Source organism: Pelodiscus sinensis, chromosome 4 (assembly GCF_052426305.1).
Source record: "Pelodiscus sinensis isolate ZL-2025 chromosome 4, ASM5242630v1, whole genome shotgun sequence".
Taxonomy (NCBI): Eukaryota; Metazoa; Chordata; order Testudines; family Trionychidae; genus Pelodiscus; species Pelodiscus sinensis.
The window spans coordinates 772032-798728 of NC_143055.1; the positions used below are offsets into that span (position 1 = coordinate 772032).

General features: G+C 51.3%; 1 protein-coding gene across 6 annotated transcripts in view; it reads right to left on the reverse strand.

Moving 5' to 3' along the window:
• LOC102455798 (dedicator of cytokinesis protein 2-like) overlaps positions 1-26697 on the reverse strand; it is a 427487-nt gene that overhangs the window by 332620 nt on the left and 68170 nt on the right. For all 6 annotated transcript variants that reach the window (XM_089777669.1, XM_089777670.1, XM_089777667.1 and 3 more), the window contains exons 11-14: positions 23938-24013; positions 14601-14680; positions 3825-3950; positions 2020-2144 (exon numbers count right to left, since the gene is read on the reverse strand). In XM_089777669.1, the coding sequence (XP_089633795.1) occupies positions 2020-2144; positions 3825-3950; positions 14601-14680; positions 23938-24013 (407 nt within the window). The remainder of the gene's footprint in view (positions 1-2019; positions 2145-3824; positions 3951-14600; positions 14681-23937; positions 24014-26697) is intronic.

Genomic DNA, 26697 nt, shown 5'->3' on the forward strand with positions numbered 1-26697 from the left:
TCAGCTAGAGGGATGTGTGTCACTATCTCTCCCTGCTAGGCTGCACTGTCTTCAGCGAGAGGGATGTGTGTCACTGTCTCTGACTGCTAGGCTGCACTGTACTTAGCGAGAGGGATGTGTGTCACTGTCTCTCCCTGCTAGGCTGCATTGTCTTCAGCGAGAGGGATGTGTGTCACTGTCTCTCACTGCTAGGCTGCACTGTCCTCAGCGAGAGGGATGTGTGTCACTGTCTCTCACTGCTAGGCTGCACTGTCCTCAGCGAGAGGGATGTGTGTCACTGTCTCTCCCTGCTGGGCTGCACTGTCCTCAGCGAGAGGGATGTGTGTCACTGTCTCTCCCTGCTAGGCTGCACTGTCCTCAGCGAGAGGGATGTGTGTCACTGTCTCTCACTGCTAGGCTGCACTGTCCTCAGCGAGAGGGATGTGTGTCACTGTCTCTCACTGCTAGGCTGCACTGTCCTCAGCGAGAGGGATGTGTGTCACTGTCTCTGACTGCTAGGCTGCACTGTCCTCAGCGAGAGGGATGTGTGTCACTGTCTCTGACTGCTAGGCTGCACTGTCCTCAGCGAGAGGGATGTGTGTCACTGTCTCTCCCTGCTGGGCTGCACTGTCCTCAGCGAGAGGGATGTGTGTCACTGTCTCTCCCTGCTAGGCTGCACTGTCCTCAGCGAGAGGGATGTGTGTCACTGTCTCTCACTGCTAGGCTGCACTGTCCTCAGCGAGAGGGATGTGTGTCACTGTCTCTCACTGCTAGGCTGCACTGTCCTCAGCGAGAGGGATGTGTGTCACTGTCTCTGACTGCTAGGCTGCACTGTCCTCAGCGAGAGGGATGTGTGTCACTGTCTCTGACTGCTAGGCTGCACTGTCCTCAGCGAGAGGGCTGTGTGTCACTGTCTCTGACTGCTAGGCTGCACTGTCCTCAGCGAGAGGGATGTTTCTCACTGTCTCTGACTGCTAGGCTGCACTGTCCTCAGCGAGAGGTCTGTGTGTCACTGTCTCTGACTGCTAGGCTGCACTGTCCTCAGCGAGAGGGATGTGTGTCACTGTCTCTGACTGCTAGGCTGCACTGTCCTCAGCGAGAGGGATGTGTGTCACTGTCTCTCCCTTCTAGGCTGCACTGTCCTCAGCGAGAGGGATGTGTGTCACTGTCTCTCACTGCTAGGCTGCATTGTCCTCAGCGAGAGGGATGTTTCTCACTGTCTCTGACTGCTAGGCTGCACTGTCCTCAGTGAGAGGGATGTGTGTCACTGTCTCTGACTGCTAGGCTGCACTGTCCTCAGCGAGAGGGATGTGTGTCACTGTCTCTCCCTGCTGGGCTGCACTGTCCTCAGCGAGAGGGATGTGTGTCACTGTCTCTGACTGCTAGGCTGCACTGTCCTCAGCGAGAGGGATGTGTGTCACTGTCTCTGACTGCTAGGCTGCACTGTGCTCAGCGAGAGGGCTGTCAGTTTAGAACAGCAGTTGAGTTACAGTATGCACAGGGTTGGGGTGTGATTTCGAGAGTCCTAGGGACTCGACAGCTCCCCCTAGGGGAGGGATGAGTGCAGTACCCATGAGAAAATAATTAGCACAGATAGAGAAAGAGTAGGGTGGAAGAAGGGATTGCGTCTCTGGATTATCACCACGCCTCACAGCCAATGTATCAGCTGAGAGTCTAATCAGAAACAAAAGGAAACGCCCAGGCAAGAACACTGCAACCAGCTGGGCGCAGAAGATGGCCAAGAATTCCTATGTGGTCATTGCCTCCGAGCATTACTGCAAAGCCGCTTCCAGAGAGGTCCCAGGCAGGCGTGTGTGCCTGGTCTGTGCAATTCAGATCCAGAATGGGCGTGGCTCTACATAGCATTTCTAAAGTCTATGAAGTTAACCCAAGGATTCCTGGCTGCTCCTGAGTCACCGCCAAAGGCTCTGCCACAGTCCGACTTAATCCCACAAGATTTGGGCTTTCCTCTTTCCGCACTCCCACATCACACGGCTCCCACTACACCTCTGCCAGCAGGCCAGGCTGGGGCATGCTCACCTGCATCGGGTTCCCAGACTCGTCACAGACACATACTGTCACCTCCACATTCTTCTGTGTCTTCTTGTTCCCCTTGTCAAACTCCCCCTGCACCAGCGTGAGGTAAATGTCGTTCCTGATGTCTCCTGGGGAGAGCCACAGGGCGAGGCCCAGTGAGGTCATGCCTGAGCTGCTACAGGGGTTCCAGCACCGCCCTATGCTCGCCCACCCCAAAGCACAAAGGGCTACGCAGGTTTGACCAATTCTTCGGCTAAAATGAGGAGGATGTTGAGATGACCAAGTGGGAATTTTTGGTAATATTTTTATCATGCCCATGTGTGCCTCAGTTTTCTCAGTACTTGCCATTTTTATGCAGGGAGGTGGGGGGAAGTGCTCTCAGGACAGACTAAGAGGCACAGGTACATGTAACACCTCGCTGTCTGAGACTGAATGGGTCATTAAAGGGACTGTCAGTGGAAAATGTGAGAAAACAATGGAAAAGCCCAGGGGGCAGAACACTGACACCTAGCAATCAGCAGCCCAAAGAAAGGAGCTCTGCCCTGCCTCCTAGTAGGGGCTGTGAACTCAGCACCGCCCTGCCTGGAGAACCAAGGGCTGGCAGGCGAGCAACAGGGGACAAGGTGCGGGCTATGGAAGAAGCCTGCTGCTTTCTACTGGAACCTACTAAGGAGATCAGAGAGGGAGACAAGGCCTGAGCACGGAGTCAGCGGAGGCTTGGCAAGACTGGCTGGTGCTCTCCCCCTTTGTCTCTGCTAGCTTCGACTTGCGTAATCAACCCTACTCTGCTTGGAAATGCTGCTGTGGTGCCTCTGCAAAGGGGCATGAGTCTCTGCAGAGCGGACACGTGTCTAGCTCAGTTGGACTCACTGAGAAGCGCTCTCGGTGTGGGGCAGGTGTGCTGGAGGCCAGAGGCTCCGTGCTGGAGGGGATGTGGTTGTGTGGCCTATCCTTAAAGAAGCATGGGTTCCCCTGAGGGGCCAGCACACTAAGGCTGTGTCTAGACTGCCAGCTGTCTACACTGGCCCCTTGATTTTGCGCAAGAACACTGATGATCTAATGTAAGATTGTCAGTGTTCTTCCGCAAATACTATGCTGCTCCCACTCGGGCAAAAGCCCTTTTCCGGAAATGCTTTTGCGCAAGAGGGCCAGTGTAGACAGCTGAAAACTGTTTTGCACAAAAAAAGCCCTGATGGTGAAAATGGCGATCGGGGCTTTCTTCCGCAAAACCACGTCTAGATTGGCACGGACGCTTTTCCGCAAAACGTGCTTTTGTGGAAAAGCGTCCGTGCCAATCTAAACGCTCTTTTCCGCAAATGCTGTTAACGGAAAAACTTTTCCGTTAAAAGCATTTGCGGAAAATCATGCCAGTCTAGATGTAGCCTAAGGGTATGTCTAAACTACGCGTTATTTTTGAAAGAGGATCTTCTTCCGATCTCACTTTTGAAAGCAGGTCTTTTGAAAGTGAAAGTAATCTGGATGAGTTTTTTTGGGGGGAAAAACCCTTTTTCGAAAAATCGCTCTTTAAACATGAGATTTACATGGTTTTTTGAAAAAGGGGTTTTTCCCCCCAAAAAAAACCCCACATCTAGACTACTTTCACTTTCAAAAGACCTGCTTTTGAAAGTGAGATCCTCTTTTGAAAATAAAGCATAGTCCAGATATAGCCTAAAGTGACTCCTTCAAGAGACTGTTTAAAGCTGTGGCATAGAGCTGTGGCCAGTGCCACCAGGACTCTGGGAGACAGTAGCTGAGTCTGGATTGGGATAAAATTACTAACCTGAGCCTGTGGTGCCTTCTTCACTCACCTGGCATGATAATCTCTGGGAAGCCTAACTTGCGGACCACAACTGTGCTGCGGTCCACCAAATGAGGATGATCTTTTCGCACCTGATTCAGGTCTCCCCACAGCATTTTCAAAGACACCCAGAAGCCTGGACATAAAGGAGAGAAAGGGGATGGGAATGCGCTTTGACCAACTCAGGTAGAATGGGGAGCTCAACCAGATGCCCAGCCTGCTCCCGTGTAGCCCTGTAGCCCCATCTCTGCACAGACAAGTCCATTTCACACATCTAGGCCATGCCGAATAGCCCCATGTTAAAGACTGGCTTCCACCGTGTTAAACACTCGCAGGAGCTAGGCCCAAGAGATGATCTCTCCATCAGAGGTGTGTAGCTCCCTTTCATAGAATCATAGAACCATAGAGCTGGAAGAGACCTCAAAAGGTCATCAAGTCCTGCCCCCTGCTCTAGGCAGGACCAATCCCAACTAAATCAACCCAGCCAGGGCTTTGTCAAGCCAAGACTTAAACACCTCTAGGGATGGAGACTCCACTACTTCCCTAGGGAACCCATTCCAGTGCTTCACCACCCTCCTAGGCCGTGTCCAGACTCAGGGGTTCTTTCGAAAAAAGTAGCCTTTTTTCGAAAGAACTTCCCCTGCGTCCAGACTCAAGCCGCGTTCTTTCGAAATTATTTCGAAAGAACGCGGCTTTTCTTTCGATGGCGGTAAACCTCAATTTACGAGGAAGAACGCCTTCTTTCGAAAGTTCCTCTTTCGAAAGAAGGCGTTCTTCAATGTAAAGAGGCCGTCTTCGAAAGAGAGCATCCAGACTCGCTGGGTGCTCTCTTTCGAAAAAGCGGATTTCTCTTTCGAAAGATCTGCCTGCAGTCTAGACGCGATCTTTCGAAAGAGGCTCTTTCGAAAGAAGCCTGCAGTCTAGACATAGCCCTAGTGAAATAGTTTTTCCTAATATCCAAACTGGACCTCTCCCACCACAACTTGAGCCCATTGCTCCTTGTTCTGCCATCTGTCACTACTGAGAACAGCCTCTCTCCATCCTCTTTGGAACCTCCCTTCAGGAAGTTGACGGCTGCTATCAAATCCCCCTCTCACTCTTCGCTTCTGCAGACTAAACAGACCCAAGTCCCTCAGCCTCTCCTCATAGGTCATCAGAGTGCTGTGAAGTTTCAGGATCCTGTTTGACTCTTCACTAAAATTGGGTGACTGGGCAGCATCAATTCCAAAAACGCCTTCTCCTGCTCTAGCTCATTAAATGTTATACCTTGCTCCCAGATAAGGACTTAGCAACAGCGATCCCTGCATTGGTCACCACCAAGCTGATTTACTGTAATCTGAAGCTGAATGTGACAATGATAAACAGTCTCTATCTTGTGCAGAACATGACTCCCCACCTTCTCCATGACTCAGGTGACTTTGAGCATATCCAGCCTGTGCTTAAGTCTCTCCCAGTGAACTTCAGATGCTGGTTTAAGGCCCCTGTCTTACCTTTCATAGCAATTAATGGATCAACCCCAGCTATACAATAAGAACAGCCATACTGGGTCAGACCAAAGGTCCATGTAGCCCAGTACTCTGCCAGGTGCCCCAGAGGGAGTGAACAGAACAGGTAATCGTCACATGATCCCTCTCCTGTCCTCCATTTCCAGCCTCTGACAAACAGAGCCAGGGACACCATTCCCACCCATCCAGGCTAATAGCCATTGATGGACCTCACCTCCATGAATTGATCTAGTTCTTTTTTGAACCCTGTTAAAGTCCTGGCCTTCACCACATCCTCTGGCAAGGCGCATGCCAAGGAAATACATGCACCTATGTCCCTTCGTCTGCCCTCTGGCAAGGCGCATGCCAAGGAGATACATGCACCTATGTCCCTTTGTCTGCCCTCTGGCAAGGCGCATGCCAAGGAGATACATGCACCTATGTCCCTTCGTCTGCCCTCTGGCAAGGCGCGTGCCAAGGAGATACATGCACCTATGTCCCTTCGTCTGCCCTCTGGCAAGGCGCATGCCAAGGAGATACATGCACCTATGTCCCTTCGTCTGCCCTCTGGCAAGGCGCGTGCCAAGGAGATACATGCACCTATGTCCCTTCGTCTGCCCTCTGGCAAGGCGCATGCCAAGGAGATACATGCACCTATGTCCCTTCGTCTGCCCTCTGGCAAGGTGCATGCCAAGGAGATACATGCACCTATGTCCCTTCGTCTGCCCTCTGGCAAGGCGCGTGCCAAGGAGATACATGCACCTATGTCCCTTCGTCTGCCCTCTGGCAAGGCGCGTGCCAAGGAGATACATGCACCTATGTCCCTTCGTCTGCCCTCTGGCAAGGCGCGTGCCAAGGAGATACATGCACCTATGTCCCTTCGTCTGCCCTCTGGCAAGGCGCATGCCAAGGAGATACATGCACCTATGTCCCTTCGTCTGCCCTCTGGCAAGGTGCATGCCAAGGAGATACATGCACCTATGTCCCTTCGTCTGCCCTCTGGCAAGGCGCATGCCAAGGAGATACATGCACCTATGTCCCTTCGTCTGCCCTCTGGCAAGGCGCGTGCCAAGGAGATACATGCACCTATGTCCCTTCGTCTGCCCTCTGGCAAGGTGCATGCCAAGGAGATACATGCACCTATGTCCCTTCGTCTGCCCTCTGGCAAGGCGCGTGCCAAGGAGATACATGCACCTATGTCCCTTCGTCTGCCCTCTGGCAAGGCGCGTGCCAAGGAGATACATGCACCTATGTCCCTTCGTCTGCCCTCTGGCAAGGCGCGTGCCAAGGAGATACATGCACCTATGTCCCTTCGTCTGCCCTCTGGCAAGGCGCATGCCAAGGAGATACATGCACCTATGTCCCTTCGTCTGCCCACTGGCAAGGCGCGTGCCAAGGAGATACATGCACCTATGTCCCTTCGTCTGCCCTCTGGCAAGGCGCATGCCAAGGAGATACATGCACCTATGTCCCTTCGTCTGCCCTCTGGCAAGGCGCATGCCAAGGAGATACATGCACCTATGTCCCTTCGTCTGCCCTCTGGCAAGGCGCATGCCAAGGAGATACATGCACCTATGTCCCTTTGTCTGCCCACTGGCAAGGCGCGTGCCAAGGAGATACATGCACCTATGTCCCTTCGTCTGCCCTCTGGCAAGGCGCGTGCCAAGGAGATACATGCACCTATGTCCCTTCGTCTGCCCTCTGGCAAGGCGCGTGCCAAGGAGATACATGCACCTATGTCCCTTCGTCTGCCCTCTGGCAAGGCGCGTGCCAAGGAGATACATGCACCTATGTCCCTTCGTCTGCCCTCTGGCAAGGCGCGTGCCAAGGAGATACATGCACCTATGTCCCTTCGTCTGCCCTCTGGCAAGGCGCGTGCCAAGGAGATACATGCACCTATGTCCCTTCGTCTGCCCTCTGGCAAGGCGCGTGCCAAGGAGATACATGCACCTATGTCCCTTCGTCTGCCCTCTGGCAAGGCGCGTGCCAAGGAGATACATGCACCTATGTCCTTTCGTCTGCCCTCTGGCAAGGCGCGTGCCAAGGAGATACATGCACCTATGTCCCTTCGTCTGCCCACTGGCAAGGCGCGTGCCAAGGAGATACATGCACCTATGTCCCTTCGTCTGCCCTCTGGCAAGGCGCGTGCCAAGGAGATACATGCACGTATGTCCTTTCGTCTGCCCTCTGGCAAGGCGCATGCCAAGGAGATACATGCACCTATGTCCTTTCGTCTGCCCTCTGGCAAGGCGCGTGCCAAGGAGATACATGCACCTATGTCCTTTCGTCTGCCCTCTGGCAAGGCGCGTGCCAAGGAGATACATGCACGTATGTCCTTTCGTCTGCCCACTGGCAAGGCGCGTGCCAAGGAGATACATGCACCTATGTCCCTTCGTCTGCCCTCTGGCAAGGCGCGTGCCAAGGAGATACATGCACCTATGTCCTTTCGTCTGCCCTCTGGCAAGGCGCGTGCCAAGGAGATACATGCACCTATGTCCTTTCGTCTGCCCTCTGGCAAGGCGCATGCCAAGGAGATACATGCACCTATGTCCCTTCGTCTGCCCTCTGGCAAGGCTCATGCCAAGGAGATACATGCACCTATGTCCTTTCGTCTGCCCACTGGCAAGGCGCGTGCCAAGGAGATACATGCACCTATGTCCTTTCGTCTGCCCTCTGGCAAGGCGCGTGCCAAGGAGATACATGCACCTATGTCCTTTCGTCTGCCCTCTGGCAAGGCGCGTGCCAAGGAGATACATGCACCTATGTCCCTTTGTCTGCCCACTGGCAAGGCGCATGCCAAGGAGATACATGCACCTATGTCCCTTCGTCTGCCCTCTGGCAAGGCGCATGCCAAGGAGATACATGCACCTATGTCCCTTCGTCTGCCCACTGGCAAGGCGCGTGCCAAGGAGATACATGCACCTATGTCCCTTCGTCTGCCCTCTGGCAAGGCGCATGCCAAGGAGATACATGCACCTATGTCCTTTCGTCTGCCCACTGGCAAGGCGCATGCCAAGGAGATACATGCACCTATGTCCCTTCGTCTGCCCTCTGGCAAGGCGCGTGCCAAGGAGATACATGCACCTATGTCCCTTCGTCTGCCCTCTGGCAAGGCGCGTGCCAAGGAGATACATGCACCTATGTCCCTTCGTCTGCCCACTGGCAAGGCGCGTGCCAAGGAGATACATGCACCTATGTCCCTTCGTCTGCCCTCTGGCAAGGCGCATGCCAAGGAGATACATGCACCTATGTCCTTTCGTCTGCCCACTGGCAAGGCGCATGCCAAGGAGATACATGCACCTATGTCCCTTCGTCTGCCCTCTGGCAAGGCACGTGCCAAGGAGATACATGCACCTATGTCCCTTCGTCTGCCCTCTGGCAAGGCGCATGTATCACCTTGTGATGGGGCGCCGTTGCCCTGCACTGACAGCTGCGCCGCTACAATTCTCTGGGGAGAGCATCAGCTGGCGCACCGTCTCTGCTGCACATGCTCAGAGGCGGCTAGGAAGAACCTGAGGGTAGCTAGGGCCCTTGGGGAAGGACACCGGAGACCCAGACTAGAGGCAAGTGGGGCAAGGGAAGTCCCGGACATAACGGAAGATTGTGTGACAGGGTGCTTGCCCTGCACTAGCCCTTTAAGGGCAAAACCCCAGCCCCGAGCAGGAGCTGAGAGCAAAGCCCCAGCTGAGGCAGTTCTAGCTAATGAGGGCCCAGCTGGGAGCTATATAAAGGAGAGCAGTCTGCTGTTTAGAGGGAAGCAGGAGGCTTGGCAAGCAAGCAAGCTCTCAGGCTGTAGGGCCTGAAGCAAGGCCGAGGGCTGTGGTGAGGAAGCCATGGTAGGCAGGGGGAGCAGGTCAACACCACTCTGCCAGTGATGAGTGGCCATTTCAGACTGCAGTTTGTCCTGAGGCAGGGGTTAGATGAAGACTGGCAGGGGGTCACTGCGGCAAGGTGGGTACAAGGGAACTGAGAGCTCCCTGGGAGCAGAACAGGGTGCCCTGGGAAAGAGAGGACCCTGGGGTGTGAGCAGAGTAAACAACAACCCCCAGAAGGGGGGCTCAGACACTGGTGTGGACACTGCAGGAGGGTAGTGTCTGGAAGAGGATGCTGTGACCCAGGAGAAATGCAGCGAGACACCACCTGGAGAGAGAATCACAGAAAACTAGGATTGGAAGGGACCTTGAGAGGTCATTGAGTCCGGTCCCCTGCCCTTGTGTCCAGCGAGGCAAGAGAGCTAATTCCCAGGATGGCTGGCTGGAGGCGCCAGGGTGGTGAGCCTGCCCTGCAACACACCTCCTTGCCACCCAGCCTCTCTGACGCAAACCTGAGTGGTGCTGTGACTACTGCCCCCAGATCCAGCACCACTCTTTGAAATGTAGCCCACTGTCCTTCCACCATTTGGCTCAGCTGCACCTCTGTTTGACGGAGCAATGGTGGGGTCCAATTTGAGTGAATGGCAGTGAGACCCCATGCACCAAGTGAAGAACTGGGGCAGTGCTACATCTGGGTTGGGCCCATGAGAAGTCCTGCTCGATTCTTACACCACAAAGAGGCTTTCTCAAAGGCCTCTTTAAAAAAAAAAAAAAAGTACTCTGCAAAGCACTCCATTCATTGCACTGGGCACTTCACCGTTGTGACTGATTCAGGTGGAAGGTGTTCAGCTAGTGCAGTGATGGGCAGCAGGAGACAACCCTCCGACAGACAGGTCACTCAGCAGTGGGAGGAGGAGGCATAAGTAGGGTTGCGAGGTGTCCGGTATTCTACCAGACAGTCTGGTTTTTGGACCCTCTGGCCAGTAAACAATCTCAGACAATACCGGACATGTGCAGTGTCTGTTTTTCTGGCTGGGTGCCAGATGGAAGCTGGGCAGGGCAGTGGCTGGGAGGTGGGGCGCGATCGGCGCTGGGAGTCTCCGGTAGGGTGCAAAGCATGGCGGGGGTAGGGCAGTGGCTGGGAGTCTGCGGTAGGGTGCAAAGCATGGCGGGGGTAGGGCAGTGGCTGGGAGGAGGGGCGCGATCGGCGCTGGGAGTCTGCGGTAGGGTGCAAAGCATGGCAGGGGTAGGGCAGTGGCTGGGAGGTTGGGCGCGATCGGCGCTGGGAGTCTGCGGTAGGGTGCAAAGCATGGCGGGGGTAGGGCAGTGGCTGGGAGTCTGCGGTAGGGTGCAAAGCATGGCGGGGGTAGGGCAGTGGCTGGGAGTCTGCGGTAGGGTGCAAAGCATGGCGGGGGCAGGGCAGTGGCTGGGAGTCTGCGGTAGGGTGCAAAGCATGGCGGGGGTAGGGCAGTGGCTGGGAGTCTGCGGTAGGGTGCAAAGCATGGCGGGGGCAGGGCAGTGGCTGGGAGTCTGCGGTAGGGTGCAAAGCATGGCGGGGGCAGGGCAGTGGCTGGGAGTCTGCGGTAGGGTGCAAAGCATGGCGGGGGCAGGGCAGTGGCTGGGAGTCTGTGGTAGGGTGCAAAGCATGGCGGGGGTAGGGCAGTGGCTGGGAGTCTGTGGTAGGGTGCAAAGCATGGCGGGGGTAGGGCAGTGGCTGGGAGTCTGCGGTAGGGTGCAAAGCATGGCGGGGGCAGGGCAGTGGCTGGGAGTCTGCGGTAGGGTGCAAAGCATGGCGGGGGCAGGGCAGTGGCTGGGAGTCTGCGGTAGGGTGCAAAGCATGGCGGGGGCAGGGCAGTGGCTGGGAGTCTGTGGTAGGGTGCAAAGCATGGCGGGGGTAGGGCAGTGGCTGGGAGTCTGTGGTAGGGTGCAAAGCATGGCGGGGGTAGGGCAGTGGCTGGGAGTCTGTGGTAGGGTGCAAAGCATGGCGGGGGTAGGGCAGTGGCTGGGAGTCTGCGGTAGGGTGCAAAGCATGGCGGGGGTAGGGCAGTGGCTGGGAGGAGGGGCGCGATCGGCGCTGGGAGTCTGCGGTAGGGTGCAAAGCATCGCGGGGGTAGGGCAGTGGCTGGGTGGGGTGCGATCGGCGCTGGGAGTCTGGGGTAGGGTGCAAAGCATGGCGGGGGTAGGGCAGTGGCTGGGAGTCTGCGGTAGGGTGCAAAGCATGGCGGGGGCAGGGCAGTGGCTGGGAGTCTGCGGTAGGGTGCAAAGCATGGCGGGGGCAGGGCAGTGGCTGGGAGTCTGCGGTAGGGTGCAAAGCATGGCGGGGGCAGGGCAGTGGCTGGGAGTCTGCGGTAGGGTGCAAAGCATGGCGGGGGCAGGGCAGTGGCTGGGAGTCTGCGGTAGGGTGCAAAGCATGGCGGGGGCAGGGCAGTGGCTGGGAGTCTGCGGTAGGGTGCAAAGCATGGCGGGGGCAGGGCAGTGGCTGGGAGTCTGCGGTAGGGTGCAAAGCATGGCGGGGGCAGGGCAGTGGCTGGGAGTCTGCGGTAGGGTGCAAAGCATGGCGGGGGTAGGGCAGTGGCTGGGAGTCTGTGGTAGGGTGCAAAGCATGGCGGGGGTAGGGCAGTGGCTGGGAGTCTGTGGTAGGGTGCAAAGCATGGCGGGGGCAGGGCAGTGGCTGGGAGTCTGCGGTAGGGTGCAAAGCATGGTGGGGGTAGGGCAGTGGCTGGGAGTCTGTGGTAGGGTGCAAAGCATGGCGGGGGTAGGGCAGTGGCTGGGAGTCTGCGGTAGGGTGCAAAGCATGGCGGGGGTAGGGCAGTGGCTGGGAGTCTGCGGAAGGGTGCAAAGCATGGCGGGGGTAGGGCAGTGGCTGGGAGTCTGCGGTAGGGTGCAAAGCATGGCGGGGGCAGGGCAGTGGCTGGGAGTCTGCGGTAGGGTGCAAAGCATGGCGGGGGCAGGGCAGTGGCTGGGAGTCTGCGGTAGGGTGCAAAGCATGGCGGGGGCAGGGCAGTGGCTGGGAGGGGCGCTGGGACCCTCAGCTGATTGCGTCTGAGGAGTGGTGGTGCGTTGGGGAGGGGAGAAGCCCCATCCCTGCTCCTGAGCGCTGTTCAAGCGCCTTGCAGTGCCATAGTCCAGTAGAGAAGCCCACAGGCACTTTGTGGTTGTGTTAGGTGCCTTCCATGGGCTCTCAGCCAAAACTGACTGGGGTGGAATTTCTGCTTCTTCCCACTGGGACACCCAAAGACCTGGCTATGGGGGAGTCATAGAATCAAAGAATCATAGAATAATAGGACTAGAAGGGACCTCGAGAGGTCATCGAGTCCAGCCCCCCGCCCTCAAGGCAGGACCAAGCTCCGTCTACACCATCCCTGACAGATGTCTATGTAACCTGTTCTTAAATATCTCCGGAGAGGGAGATTCCACCACCTCCCTTGGCAATTTATTCCAATATTTGACCACCCTGACAGTTAGGAATTTTTTCCTAATGTCCAATCTAAACCTCCCCTGCTGCACTTTAAGCCCATTACTCCTTGTCCTGTCCTCAGAAACCAAGAGGAACAAATTTTCTCCTTCCTCCTTGTGACACCCTTTTAGATATTTGAAAACCGCTATCATGTCCTCCCTTAATCTTCTTTTTTCCAAACTAAACAAGCCCAGTTCATGAAGCCTGGCTTCATAGGTCATGTTCTCTAAACCTTTAATCATTCTTGTCGCTCTTCTCTGTACCCTTTCCAATTTCTCCACATCTTTCTTGAAATGTGGCTCCCAGAACTGGACACAGTACTCCAGCTGAGGCCTAACTAGTGCAGAGTAGAGCGGCAGAATGACTTCACGAGTTTTGCTTACAACACACCTGTTGATACAACCTAGAATCATATTTGCTTTTTTTGCAACAGCATCACACTGTTGACTCATATTCAACTTGTGGTCCACTATGACCCCTAGATCCCTTTCCGCCATGCTCCTTCCTAGACAGTCGCTTCCCATCTTGTATGTATGGAACTGATTGTTCCTTCCTAAGTGGAGCACTTTGCATTTCTCTTTATTAAACCTCATCCTGTTTACCTCTGACCATTTCTCTAACTTGCTAAGGTCATTTTGAATTATGTCCCTATCCTCCAAAGAAGTTGCAACCCCACCCAGTTTGGTATCATCTGCAAACTTAATAAGCGTACTCTCTATCCCAATATCTACATCATTGATGAAGATATTGAACAGTACGGGTCCCAAAACAGACCCTTGAGGAACTCCACTTGTTATCCCTTTCCAGCAGGATTTAGAACCGTTAACAACAACTCTCTGACTACGGTTATCCAGCCAATTATGTACCCACCTTATCGTGGCCCTATCTAAGTTATATTTGCCTAGTTTATCGATAAGAATATCATGCGAGACCGTATCAAATGCCTTACTAAAGTCTAGGTATATGACATCCACCGCTTCTCCCTTATCCACAAGGCTCGTTATCTTATCAAAGAAAGCTATCAGATTAGTTTGGCATGACTTGTTCTTCACAAACCCATGCTGGCTATTCCCTATCACTTTATTACCTTCCAAGTGTTTGCATAGGATTTCCTTAATTACCTGCTCCATTATCTTCCCTGGGACAGACGTTAAACTGACCGGTCTGTAGTTTCCTGGGTTGTTCTTATTCCCCTTTTTATAGATGGGCACAATATTTGCCCTTTTCCAGTCTTCTGGAATCTCCCCTGTCTGCCATGATTTTTCAAAGATCATAGCTAAAGGCTCAGATACCTCCTCTATCAGCTCCTTGAGTATCCTGGGATGCATTTCATCAGGACCTGGTGACTTGCTGACATCTAACTTTCCTAAGTGATTTTTAACTTGTTCTTTGTGTATCCTATCTTCTAAACTTACCCTCTCACTGCTTGTATTCACTACGTTAGGCACACCTCCAGACTTCTCGGTGAAGACCGAAACAAAGAAGTCATTGAGCATCTCCACCATTTCCAAGTTTCCTGTTACTGCTTCTCCCTCCTCACTAAGCAGTGGGCCTACCCTGTCCTTGGTCTTCCTCTTGCTTTTAATGTATTTATAAAAGGTCTTCTTGTTTCCCTTTATGCCTGTAGCTAGTTTGATCTCATTTTGTGCCTTTGCCTTTCTAATCTTGCCCCTGCATTCCCGTGTTGCTTGCCTATATTCATCCTTTGTTAGTTGTCACCTTCCTGCCCATGGTTGTGTGTGTTCCTGTCCCCCCCTTCCCCCGTCCTACACCCCCACCCCGTCCTACCATTGTATTTTCCCGGGGTCTGCCCCTCTCTGCTTTGGGTAGCAGGCTCTGCTGCCTCCCCCTTGTTCCCAGCTTGGTGACTCTTGGTAGTAGCCACACAGGATGTGTGTTTGGTGTGGGTGGGTTTTTTTGGTTTTTTTTGTTTTGTTTTTGGGTTTTTGCTTTTTTGCTCGACACATTTTTAGCCCATGTGTTTGGTATTTTTTCGGGAGTCCATCTGGCAACCCGAAGCATAAGGCCCTTACCTTGTCCTTTGTGGTTGATCTCCTTCCCCTCCACTGCCTTCTTCACCAGGTTATGAAGGAAATCATTCTCAGCTGTTACCCTAAAACACAACAGAAGCACATGGGGAAGGGAGGTGGGCCTCATTTCCTTCCAGCTAGGGAGGAGTATGTGGGGAATCCCATACTCTCCCCCCACAGAAAGGGATTTGGGAACAGGAGCATGTGAACTTGTACAGTAAGTGGCTCTGTGAGCTATTGTGGTGCACATGAATCTTCCACTCTAGGGCTGTGTCTACACTGGCATGATTTTCCGGAAATGCTTTTAACGGAAAACTTTTCCGTTAAAAGCATTTTCGCGACAGAGCATCTAGATTGGCATGGACGCTTTTCCGCAAAAGCACTTTTTGCGGAAAAGCGTCCATGCCAATCTAGACAAACTCTTCCGCAAAAAAGCCCCAATCGCTATTTTCGTGATCGGGGCTTTTTTGCGGAAAACAAATCTGAGCTGTCTACACTGGCCCTTTTGCGCAAAAGCTTTGCACAAAAGAGACTTTTGCCTGAACGGGAGCAGCATAGTATTTCCGCAAGAAGCACTGATTTCTTACAGTAGGAAGTCAGTGCTGTTGCAGAAATTCAAGTGACAGGTGTAGACAGCTGGCAAGTTTTTCCGGAAAAGCGGCTGATTTTCCGGAAAAACTGGCGAGTCTAGACACAGCCTGGGGGGGGGTATGCACTCAAGTCAGAGATTTCTGACCAGCACCCGTTCTGGTCACACATGCACCCAGATTGTTCTCCTGCCTCCAATAAGAGGCATAAGGAGCAGGGCTGCCCTGGTCCCCTCTGTCACGTTACTGGATTTTAAGGGGAGCAGCCAGATCACTGCTGCACCCATGGGGGGGGTATTTGCCCCAAAGTGTATACAAAGGGGGCCATGTCACATGAAAGCTTCTGTTCTACTGATTCTGTGTGTGCTATTCGTGTACTTGTGTAATATCTGTGTGGGGGGTTATAAACATGCACTCTGGGTGGATGCTGGACCATTCTCTCTGGCTGAGCAATGGGCAAGGAATGCTCCGCCAATGGCTATGCTAGTTAGCAAGGGGACAATGAGGCTCTAGGTGCCAATTCACCCCTCAGGAATGTGACTGATGCCTGCAGACCAGCCAGAACAATGATTGCTGACTTTGGACACAAGGATAGGTCAGTGGACCATGTGACCTGCAGTAACCTGCTCTGGCCAGGAGAGGTCTATAAGTGCCATGTGGCACCCTCCATCTGGTCTTGAGTTCAACTACTGATCCCAGATGCAACCTTGCAGGGAACAACGAGCGGGAAAGAACTGTGGACCCATCCTGACATAGAATGTACACCAGAGACTTTTAAGCCAGCAGTTATAACATCTCTGCTATGAGCCTGCATCGAATCTCCCGGTTCTCGATGCATGTAATGTATGATCCCTTAACTACCTTACTCTCGTGCTTTTCTTTCTTTTAGTAATAAACATTTAGATTGTAGATTCTAAAGGACTGGCTCAGCGTGATTTGTGGGTAAGATCCAGAGTGTAAATTGATCGGGACCTGTGGTTGGTTTCTTGGGACCAGAAGAACCCATTCAGGGTAGGTGAGATTGGGCTCTATAACCCCTCACCTGGGTGTTAGGCCTGGGGCTGACTGTGGCACTGGAAGAGCTGGGGTATCAGAGGGGTTTTGCTCGTGAGGCTTCTGGCTGGCCAGATTGGAAGCTGGAGCGCTCGGTGTGACTGGCTCGTGGCCTATTTGGGAAGGTCTCCAGTCTGGGGCTGTAAGGAGCCCCGAGTTTGAGCAATTTGTCCTGAGCGGATGCCCTCAGCCTTTTATGGACCTAACCTCCATGAAATTATCTAGCTTCTCTTTAAACTCTGTTCTAGTCCTAGCCTTCACAGCCTCCTCTGGCAAGGAGTTCCACAGGTTGACTACACGCTGTGTGAAGAAGAACTTTCTTTTATTAGTTTTAAACCTGCTACCCATTAATTTCATTTTGTGTCCTCTGGTCCTTATATTATGGGAACAAGTAAATAACTTTTCTTTATTCACCCTCTCCACACCACTCAGCTATGTCTACACTCGCGGCTTCTTGCGTAAGTACAGCCATTCTTGCACAAGAATCCAGAGCATCCAGACTGATTGCCTGCTCTTGCGCAAGGAAATTTACAGTATGGCATGGCAAGAGGGCTCCTTGCGCAAGAGCTATGCTCTTTAACAGGTGTAAGCCCTCTTACGCAGGAGCTCTTGCACAAGAGGGCACTGTGGACACTCAGCAGGGATTTCTTGCGCAAGAAAGCCTTATGGCTAAAATGGCCGTCAGAGCTTTCTTGCACAAGAGAGCGTCCATGGATGCTTGTGCACAAAAGCACATGCTCTTGTACAAAAGCACAGCTCCCACATGGCAGTGTGGACGTTTTCTTGCGCAAGACTTCTTACACAAGAACCCTTGCACAACATTTTCTTGTGCAAGAAGCTGCCAGTGTGTACATAGTCCTCATGATTTTATATACTTTTATCATATCCCCCCTCAGTCTCCTCTTTTCCAAACTGAAAAGTTCCACTCGCTTTAACCTCTCCTCATAGGGAACCCATTCCAAACCCCTAATCATTTTAGTTGCCCTTTTCTAATGCCAAAATATCTTCTCTTTTTTTTTTTCTGAGCTGAGGAGACCACATCTGTACGCAGTATTCAAGATGTGGGCATACAATAGTTTTATACAGGGGCAGTAAGATATTCTGTTTTATATTCTACCCCTTTTAAATAATTCATAAGAGTGGCCGTACTGGGTCAGACCAAAGGTCCATCTAGCCCAGAAGCCTGTCTGCCGACTGGCCGGCACCAGGTGCCCCGGAGGGGGTGGACCGAAGACAATGATCAAGCAATTTGTCTCGTGCCATCCATCTCCAGCTTCTGACAAACAGAGGCCAGGGATATCATTTCTATCCCCTGGCCAATAGCCTTTTATGGACCTAACCTCCATGAAATTATCTAGCTTCTCTTTAAACTCTGTTATAGTCCTAGCCTTCACAGCCTCCTCTGGCAAGGAGTTCCACAGGTTGACTATGTGCCGTGTGAAGGAGAACTTTCTTTTAATAGTTTTAAATCTGCTACCCATTAATTTCATTTGGTGTCCTCTAGTTCTTCTATTATGGGAACTAATAAATAACCTTTCTTTATTCACCCTCTCCACACCACTCATGATTTTCTAGCCCTCTATCATATCCCCCCTTAGTCTCCAGTCCCCAGTCGCTTTAACTTCTCTTCATATGGACCCATTCCAAACCCCTAATGATTTTAGTTGCCCTTTTCTGAACCCTTTCCAAGGCCAAAATATCTTTTTTTGAGGTGAGGAGACCACATCTGTACACAGTATTCAAGATGTGGGCGTATCATAGTTTTATACAGGGGCGGTAAGATATTGGCTACGTCTACATTGGCCCCTTTTCCGGAAGGGGCATGCTAATTTTTCAGATCGTAATAGGGAAATCCGCGGGGGATTTAAATATCCCCCGCGGCATTTAAATAAAAATGTCCGCCGCTTTTTTCCGGCTTTTAGAAAAGCCGGAAAAGAGCGTCTACACTGGCCCCGATCCGGCCCGATCCTCCGGAAAAAAGCCCTTTTCCGGAGGATCTCTTATTCCTACACTTTGAAGTAGGAATAAGAGATCCTCCGGAAAAGGGCTTTTTTCCGGAGTATCGGGCCGGATCGGGGCCAGTGTAGACGCTCTTTTCCGGCTTTTCTAAAAGCCGGAAAAAAGCGGCGGACATTTTTATTTAAATGCCGCGGGGGATATTTAAATCCCCCGCAGATTTCCCTATTACGATCTGAAAAATTAGCATGCCCCTTCCGGAAAAGGGGCCAATGTAGACAAGCCCATTCTGTCTTATGTTCTATCCCTTTCTTAATAATGCCTAACATCCTATTAGCTTTTTTGACTGCCATTGCACACTGCATGGACATTTTCAGAGAACTATCCACGATAATTCCAAGATCTCTTTTCTGATTAGGTGTAGCTAAATTAGCCCCCATACTATTGTATGTATTGTTGGGGTTATTGTTTCCAATGTGCATTGCTTTACACTTATCCACATTACATTTCATTTGCCATTTTGTTGCCCAATCACTCAGTTTGTTGAGATCTTTTTGAAGTTCTTCACAGTCTGCTTTGGTCTTAACTAGCTTGAACAGTTTAGTATCGTCTACAAACTTTGCCACCTCACTGCTTACCCCTTTCTCTAGATCGTTTATGAGTAAGTTGAATAGGATTGGTCCTAGGACTGACCCTTGGGGAACACCACTAGTTATACCGCTCCAGTCTGAAAATTTACCACTTATTCCTACCCTTTGTTTCCTGACTTTTAACCAGTTCTTAATCCATGGATGGATCTTCCCTCTTATCCCATGACAATGTAATTTACACAAGAGTCTTTGGTGAGGGACCTTGTCAAAGGCTTTCTGAAAATCTAAGTATACTATCTACTGGATCCCCCTTGTCCACATGTTTGTTAACCCCTTCAAAGAACTCTAGGGCTATGTCTACACTCACGGCTTCTTGCATGAGAAATATGCAAATGAGCCTAAGCATGGAATATCGTTGAGCCTCATTTGCATACTTAATGAGTCACTATTTTTGTAGAAGAGGCTCTTACGCCAGAAGGAGCTGTCTACACTGCCCCTTCTTGCACAAGAAAAACCCTCTTGCGCAATGCCATTATTCCTGAAAATAATCGGCATAACAGCATTGTGCAAGAGGGTTTTTCTTGCGCAACAGGGGGTGGTGTAGACAGCTCCTTCTGGCGCAAGAGCCTCTTCTGCAAATGACAGCTCATTAGGTATGCAAATGAGGCTTAGTGATATTCCACACTTAGCCTCATTTGCATACTTCTGATGCACGAAGCCACGAGTGTAGACATAGCCTAATAGATTAGTAAGACACATGATTTCCCTTTACAGAAACCATGCTGACTTTTGCCCAACAAATGATGTTCTTCTATGTGTCTGACAATTTTATTTTTTACTATTGTTTTAACTAATTTGCCCAGAACTGACATTAGACTTACCGATCTGTAATTGCCAGGATCGCCTCTAGAGCCCTTTTTAAATATTGGTGTTATATTAGCTGTCTTCCAGTCTTTGGGTACAGAAGCTGATTTAAAGGATAGGATACAAACCACAGTAAATAGTTCCTCAATTTCATGTTTGAGTTTTCAGAACCATCTGGTCCCGGTGATTTGTTACTGCTAAATTTTTCTGGTAGCTTAAAAGCTGGTTCCTCCCAGCACCGTCTCTGTGAGGGGGTAGGGGCGCATCAGGAAATTGGCAATGCTTCCACCTTTGAAACGTAGCAAGAGTGAGGGTCTTGCTACATTTCAGAAGCAGAAACGCCTTGAGTGCAGGGGGCCAATGGGGAACTCAAGCAGTCCCTGGCTGGCCCTGCACTCCCTGCCTTTGAACCCCCTCGGGGGGGAGACAGCTCTTGTACCTTACAAAAGCAGGGAGTGCGGGGCCAGTGGGGGACTGCTTGAGTCTCCCGCTTGCCCCCTGCACCCACAGCATTTCTGCTTCTGAAATGTAGCAAGAGCTCTCTCTTCCCCCTCCCTCCCGAGGGGGCTCTTTTACAGTTCAGAAGCAGGGAGTGCGGGGCCAGTGGGGGACTGCTTGAGTTCCCCGTTGGCCCTGTGCTCCCCACGGCGCTTCTGCCTTTGAAATGTAGCAAGAGCCCTGCTGGTTCTTGCTAAATTTCAAAGGCAGAAGTGCCCTTATCGACTAATTGAATAGTCAATGCAAATTGCATCAACTATTCGATTCGCTAATTACTCTAAACTTAACATCCTTACTAATGAGTGAAAGTCACCACAAAGGATGCGAGGGAGATTCCCACACTTGAACTGTTCTCTTTAGGTGACAAATCTGAGGAACTGTCCCAGTCTGAGATGTCAATGAAGGAGGATTTGGAACAAATTGATCAATAAAAGAGTACTAAGTCATCAGGACCAGATGGAACTCTCCCAAGAGTTTGGAAGGAACTCAAAGAAAAATAGCAGAACATTAACTGTGGAATGTAATCTATCATTTAAATTAGCTTCTGCACCAGATGACTGGAGGATAGCTAATTTTTAAAAATGGCTCCAGAGGTGATCCTGGCAATTAGACTGCTACGCCTAACTTCCTTACCAGACAAACAGTAGAAACTATTTTAAAGATCAGAATTATTAGATACATAGATGAACATGATTTGTTGGGGAAGAGTCACCACAGCTTTTTAAAAGAGAAATCCTGTCTCACCAATCTATTAGAATTCTTCGAGGGAATCAGCAAGCATGTTGACAAGGGGATCCAGCGAATATAATATACTCGGACTTTCAAATGCCTTTGATAATCACTCACCCTTTCCTCAACTGGCACAGCTTCTCATCTACCAGAAGATTGTTTCTTATTGTCTTCTGACTCTGGGAGCAGCATTTAGAGCTCTCTAGTGCCATATTCAAGTTAGACAATCACCTCCTGGAACTCCAGGCATGGCTCTAGGGTGGAATGGTACCATTTGAGAGACAGATCCCATTCTAGGTATCCTAATTCTGGGCAATCCCCCTTGTTGACATCTGGTACTGTAGTCCTTATTGTGCATGTGGGGATATTCCCATCTACAGCAGAGCTGCCTCCTGTTTCTGAACTGCAGGCAGAGGAGGAACTTGAAGTGGATCCACACTGGATCCCAGCTCCCATCTCATCCTCATCCCCTAATGATGCAATTGCTCCTGAACCTAGTCCACCAGCAGCAGAGGACCAACAGTAGAGATGACCAGGAAGCCCCTCCTATGACCACTGGTGGGTCCAGAGCTACTGAGAGACAGATATTAGAAAAAAACTATTTCCTTAGGAAGCTTGTGACAGCTTGCATTAAAGATTCTAATATGAGCAAGTAATAGGATTTGGAAACTTCAGATTACAGGTAAAAAACCCACAAAATTCAATCTATATCCTATACTTATTAACGAGTCTAACAAGTATTTCTCCCCTACTGGTCAGTCTGGGCAGTTGTTCTCCAGTCCAGAGAGCTAGTCTGTATCTGGTTCAGATTAGAAACAAAGGGCTACCTCAATAGATGTTGATTTTCTCAATCTTGGTTGACTTGGAAATAAGATGGGGGTGGGTTTTCAGAGCTAACAGTTTGGAATGTACTGTTCAATATTTTACATAGTTCTTCAAATATTTCCTGTACAAACAAGAGAGTGACCATTATGATCAGCTAGTTCTTAGCTTTTGACAGAGATCCTTCTGGTGAAGTATTGAGAAGCTGGTCAGACATAGGTATAATACGCCTGTCTGGGCATGTGTGTGTCACACAGTGAAACTCACAGCGAGCCTCACAGCCCCTCTCATAGCCAAAAGCATTGAAAAGAAATTGAGAGCTGACCAGGGCAGCCTTGTCCTTAATGCTGTAGATTGGAGGAATGAGTACACACAGGGCACAAACACTTCCCCGAGTCCCCAAACAATGCTGTTTATGAAAAATCTGTCTTAGGTGCACTGGATGTGCATACCCCTAGGATGGAAAATATATGTGCACAAGCACTAGAAGAACAACACAGGAATAACTAGATTGTATCAGACTTGTGATCTGTGTAGTCCGGGGTGGGCAAGATATGGCCCACGGGTTGGATTCGGCACAACAAGTCTTTTGATCTGGCCCGCGCGCCCATCCCTGCAACAGGGAACGGTGCCAGTCAAAGCAGCTAGCTAGTCAATGTTGCTTTCCGTACTGTGGGGAGAAGCGAAGGAGGGAGAGGCTTCAGCATGCTGTCCCCCTCCCCAGCAAAATCTCTCAATTCCTATTGGCTGGAAACCAGCCAGTGGGAACTGAGAGATTTTCCTGAGGCAAGGACAGTTCAGCATAATTCCTCAGCTCCCATTGTCCAGTTTCTGACCAATAAGAGCTGTGAGATTTTGTTGGGGGCAGGGATAGCGCATGAAGCCTCTCCCTCTCTCCTCCCTGCAGGGCAGAGAGCCATATGTATAGCCAGCCAGCCTGCCTGAGAGTACTGCTGGCTGGGACTGCTATGATAAGCACCTCTGTCATGTTACTAGATTTTAGGGGAGCAGCCAGATGACTGTTGCACCAGTGGGGGGGTTGCCCCAAAACATTGATACAAAGGGGGTCATGTGAGGTGTCAAATGAAAGCTTGCTTTCTTCTGATTCTATATATGCTTTTCATATACCTGTATAATGTCTGGGTGTGACGTTATAAATATGTACTCTGTGTCAAAATTGGAATGCTCGGCCTATGGACATGCTAATGAGAAAGTGTCCATGGAACATTAGCCCTCTATAGGCCAAGGACACACCTCAAGAATGGGACTGATACCTAAGGGCTACCAGCAGGGAACACAGGGATAGGCCGCTGGCCAGGTGACCTGCTGCAGCGAAGAAGAGACAAGGAAGGAGGTATATAGGAGCCATGTGGCATCCTCAGCTCAGCTCTTCATCCCAGATGCAGCATTGCAGGGATCAACGAGCCGGAAAGAACTGTGGACCCATCCTGACATGGGCTGTACACCAAGGACATTTAAGCCAGCAGTTATAACATCTCTGCTGCGAGCCTGCATCAAGAACTGGGAGATTCGATGAATGTAATGTATGATACTTTAACAACCTTACTCTCATGCTTTTCTTTCTTTTAGTAATAAACCTTTAGATGTTAGATTCTAAAGGATTGGCTCGCGTGATTTGTGGGTAAGGTCCAGAGTGTAATTTGACCTGGGATCTGTGGCTGGTTTCTTGGAACCGGACAGAACTTGTTCGGGGAAGGTGAGCCTGGGCTCTAAAACCCCTCACCTTTGTATGAGGCCTGGGGCCATTTGGGGCATGGATATTGCTGGGGTGTCAGAGGGGTTTTGCTGGTGAGGCTTCTGGCTGGCCAGGCAGGCAGCTGAAGCGCTCTGTGGGACTGATTTGTGGCCAGTTTGGGAAGATCTCCAGTCTGGGGGCTGTAAGGAGCCCCGAATTTCAGCAATTTGCCCTGAGCAGATGCCGATGGCTGTGCCAAGACTCGGCCCGGTCCATCACAACCTCCCAGCTAGAGCATGCGCCCTAGCCCCTCCCTCTTTCAGTCTAATTTAATACCCTCTTCTTGTGCTCATCTTCTCCTGGTTGTGGGCAGTGTCTCCTTCCACCCAAGAGAGGGAGACTGTCAGTTGATCCAAAAATGCTCCCCTTTGGCAGCTGAGTTCTTCTCCCATGAATGGAAAGTCCTGCCTGTCTCAACCCAGCCCTTCTACCCCAGCCTTTGCAGCCCCCCTCCGTCTCTGCTCACAAGGGCTGGCTTTACTCACAGGTGCACAGGAATGAAATGCTGCTTGTCCTCATCACTCTCACATTTTCCCTTGATGATTTCTGTGATGTCCATCACTGTAAGAGACAAGGGACAGCAGTCTATGGTCACAGTGTCCTTTGGACAACCCTGAGCCAACCCATAAGGCATAATAAGCACCATCTCCAAATCAACGTGAGCTTTCAAGGGTAAAGAGCAACTCAAGACAGCCAGACACTACAGAGCATCTATTCTCATTTCCAAACCATACAAAAGAACCGGCAAAAAATCCACCTTCACGGATGGAGGATGTCAGGCTGAGAAACGTAGGGAGGAGACAGTAGAAGGAATGGGAAGAAATGCACAGGAAATCGTGGCTGAATCCCAGTAAAAGTTGCTTGCCAAGGAGAACGCCTCACTTAGGCCTTTTCATAGAAACTTAGGGCTGGAAGAGACCTCAGGAGGTCACTGAGTCCAACCCCCTGTCCAAAGCAGGACCAACCCCAATTACACCTCAAAGTTTTGTCAGTAAAAGTTATGCCACTTTAATTAAAATATTTTAATGAAACCTACTGTTGATCATCTGCACTAGCTCCTTGTGTCAGCTCTTGCACTATGATGGAAAGCAGTGCACTGTGGTAGCTATCCCACAGCGCCACTGGCTGTGGGGGCTTTGGAAAGGGTTTACAATGCCCCATGGAGCAGGTACAATGTCACAGGATACAGATTTCTCAATTCCATTGTTCCAGGGGCCATCCTGGTACATTGTCAGCTGCTTTTCGACAGAGAGTGGTGTGTTTGGGGTAGGGGAGACAGAAGGCTGACCTGAGGTGGAGAGAGTGAAACCCACTGCCCCAAGTTAGCCCTTGGCTTTGCTCAGCACATCAGTCTCTCTAGAAGCAGCCCGCTCTGCCTGCCTGCCTATGGTTCTGTGAGTCCTTCAGAATTCCCCCAAAGCCTCCCTCCTGCCAGGAGAGGCATCCTGAGCGGTTCTCTGAGATATTCCCACTGAGGGATGTCAAAACAGGTCAGCAGTCTCCTTCTCCCACCCTGTGACAGCCACTATGTTTCTAGTACAGTGCAGAGCAGGAGCAGTCGAATGATTTGCTCCTTTGTTCCCCAAATAGAGCAGCTCACTCAGCTGTTGGATACAATGGCAATGAGCTTAAATTGCGGCAAGGGAGGTTTAGGGTGGACAGTGAGAAAAACTTCCTGTCAGAGTGGTTACACATTGGCATAAATTGCCTAAGGAGGTCGGGGAATCTCCATCCCTGGAGATATTTAAGAACAGGTTAGACAAGCATCTAGCAGGGTGATCTAGATGGTGCTTGGTCTTGCCATGAAGGCAGCAGACTGGACTTGATGATCTCTTGAGGTCCCTTCCACTTCTGGTATTTAAGATCTTTGAATGGAGAGGGGCACATGTCTGCAGGGCAGCAGAGATCAAAACACTAAGCAGAGTAGTCATGACCGGTATTGTGGGATACTGGTGGAAGCCAATTATGTAGACAAAACAAACAGTAGTGCCTACATAGTGATTCCCAACCTTTTTGGGCATACGGACACCTTTTCAATCTATTAAAATTTTACTGACCCTCCTCCCTGCGGGAGGAAAAAAAGAAAAGGAAAAGAAAAGTAAGGATCGGGCCCACCATGGTGGGCCCGATCCTTATTTTTAAACTTTCCACACAGCCTCTGCAGTAGTGTCACAGGCCACCAGGGGCCAGAGGACCACAAGCTGGGAACCACTGGCCTACACTGATGCTTTGTGTCAGTTTAACGTTATGCCACTCCCTGAGGTGGTTTTATTTTGTCTGCAAAACAGCTGAGTTTTGTTACCAAAAGCAGTTTTACAGTGTGTACACTTTCCCATTTTGTCTGCAACAGGCAGCTTTTGCAGACAAAATGTTGTAGTGTAGACAAAGTCTTCGATTTTTTATCATAGAGAGAGATCAGGAAACACCAATGATGGGAACATTTAGAACTAGGACTGGATCATGCATCATATATATAGTAGCCCAATGTCTGAGAGTCTGTAACGCAGAAATGCTGGCTGTTCCCTCTGGGCGGTGCTGTTACTGAAACGCTGGCTGTTCCCTCTGGGCGGTGCTGTTACTGAAACGCTGGCTGTTCCCTCTGGGGGGCGCTGTTACTGAAACGCTGGCTGTTCCCTCTGGGCGGCGCTGTTACTGAAACGCTGGCTGTTCCCTCTGGGCGGCGCTGTTACTGAAACGCTGGCTGTTCCCTCTGGGCGGCGCTGTTACTGAAACGCTGGCTGTTCCCTCTGGGCGGCGCTGTTACTGAAACGCTGGCTGTTCCCTCTGGGCGGCGCTGTTACTGAAACGCTGGCTGTTCCCTCTGGGCGGCGCTGTTACTGAAACGCTGGCTGTTCCCTCTGGGCGGCGCTGTTACTGAAACGCTGGCTGTTCCCTCTGGGCGGCGCTGTTACTGAAACGCTGGCTGTTCCCTCTGGGCGGCGCTGTTACTGAAACGCTGGCTGTTCCCTCTGGGCGGCGCTGTTACTGAAACGCTGGCTGTTCCCTCTGGGCGGCGCTGTTACTGAAACGCTGGCTGTTCCCTCTGGGCGGCGCTGTTACTGAAACGCTGGCTGTTCCCTCTGGGCGGCGCTGTTACTGAAACGCTGGCTGTTCCCTCTGGGCGGCGCTGTTACTGAAACGCTGGCTGTTCCCTCTGGGCGGCGCTGTTACTGAAACGCTGGCTGTTCCCTCTGGGCGGCGCTGTTACTGAAACGCTGGCTGTTCCCTCTGGGCGGCGCTGTTAC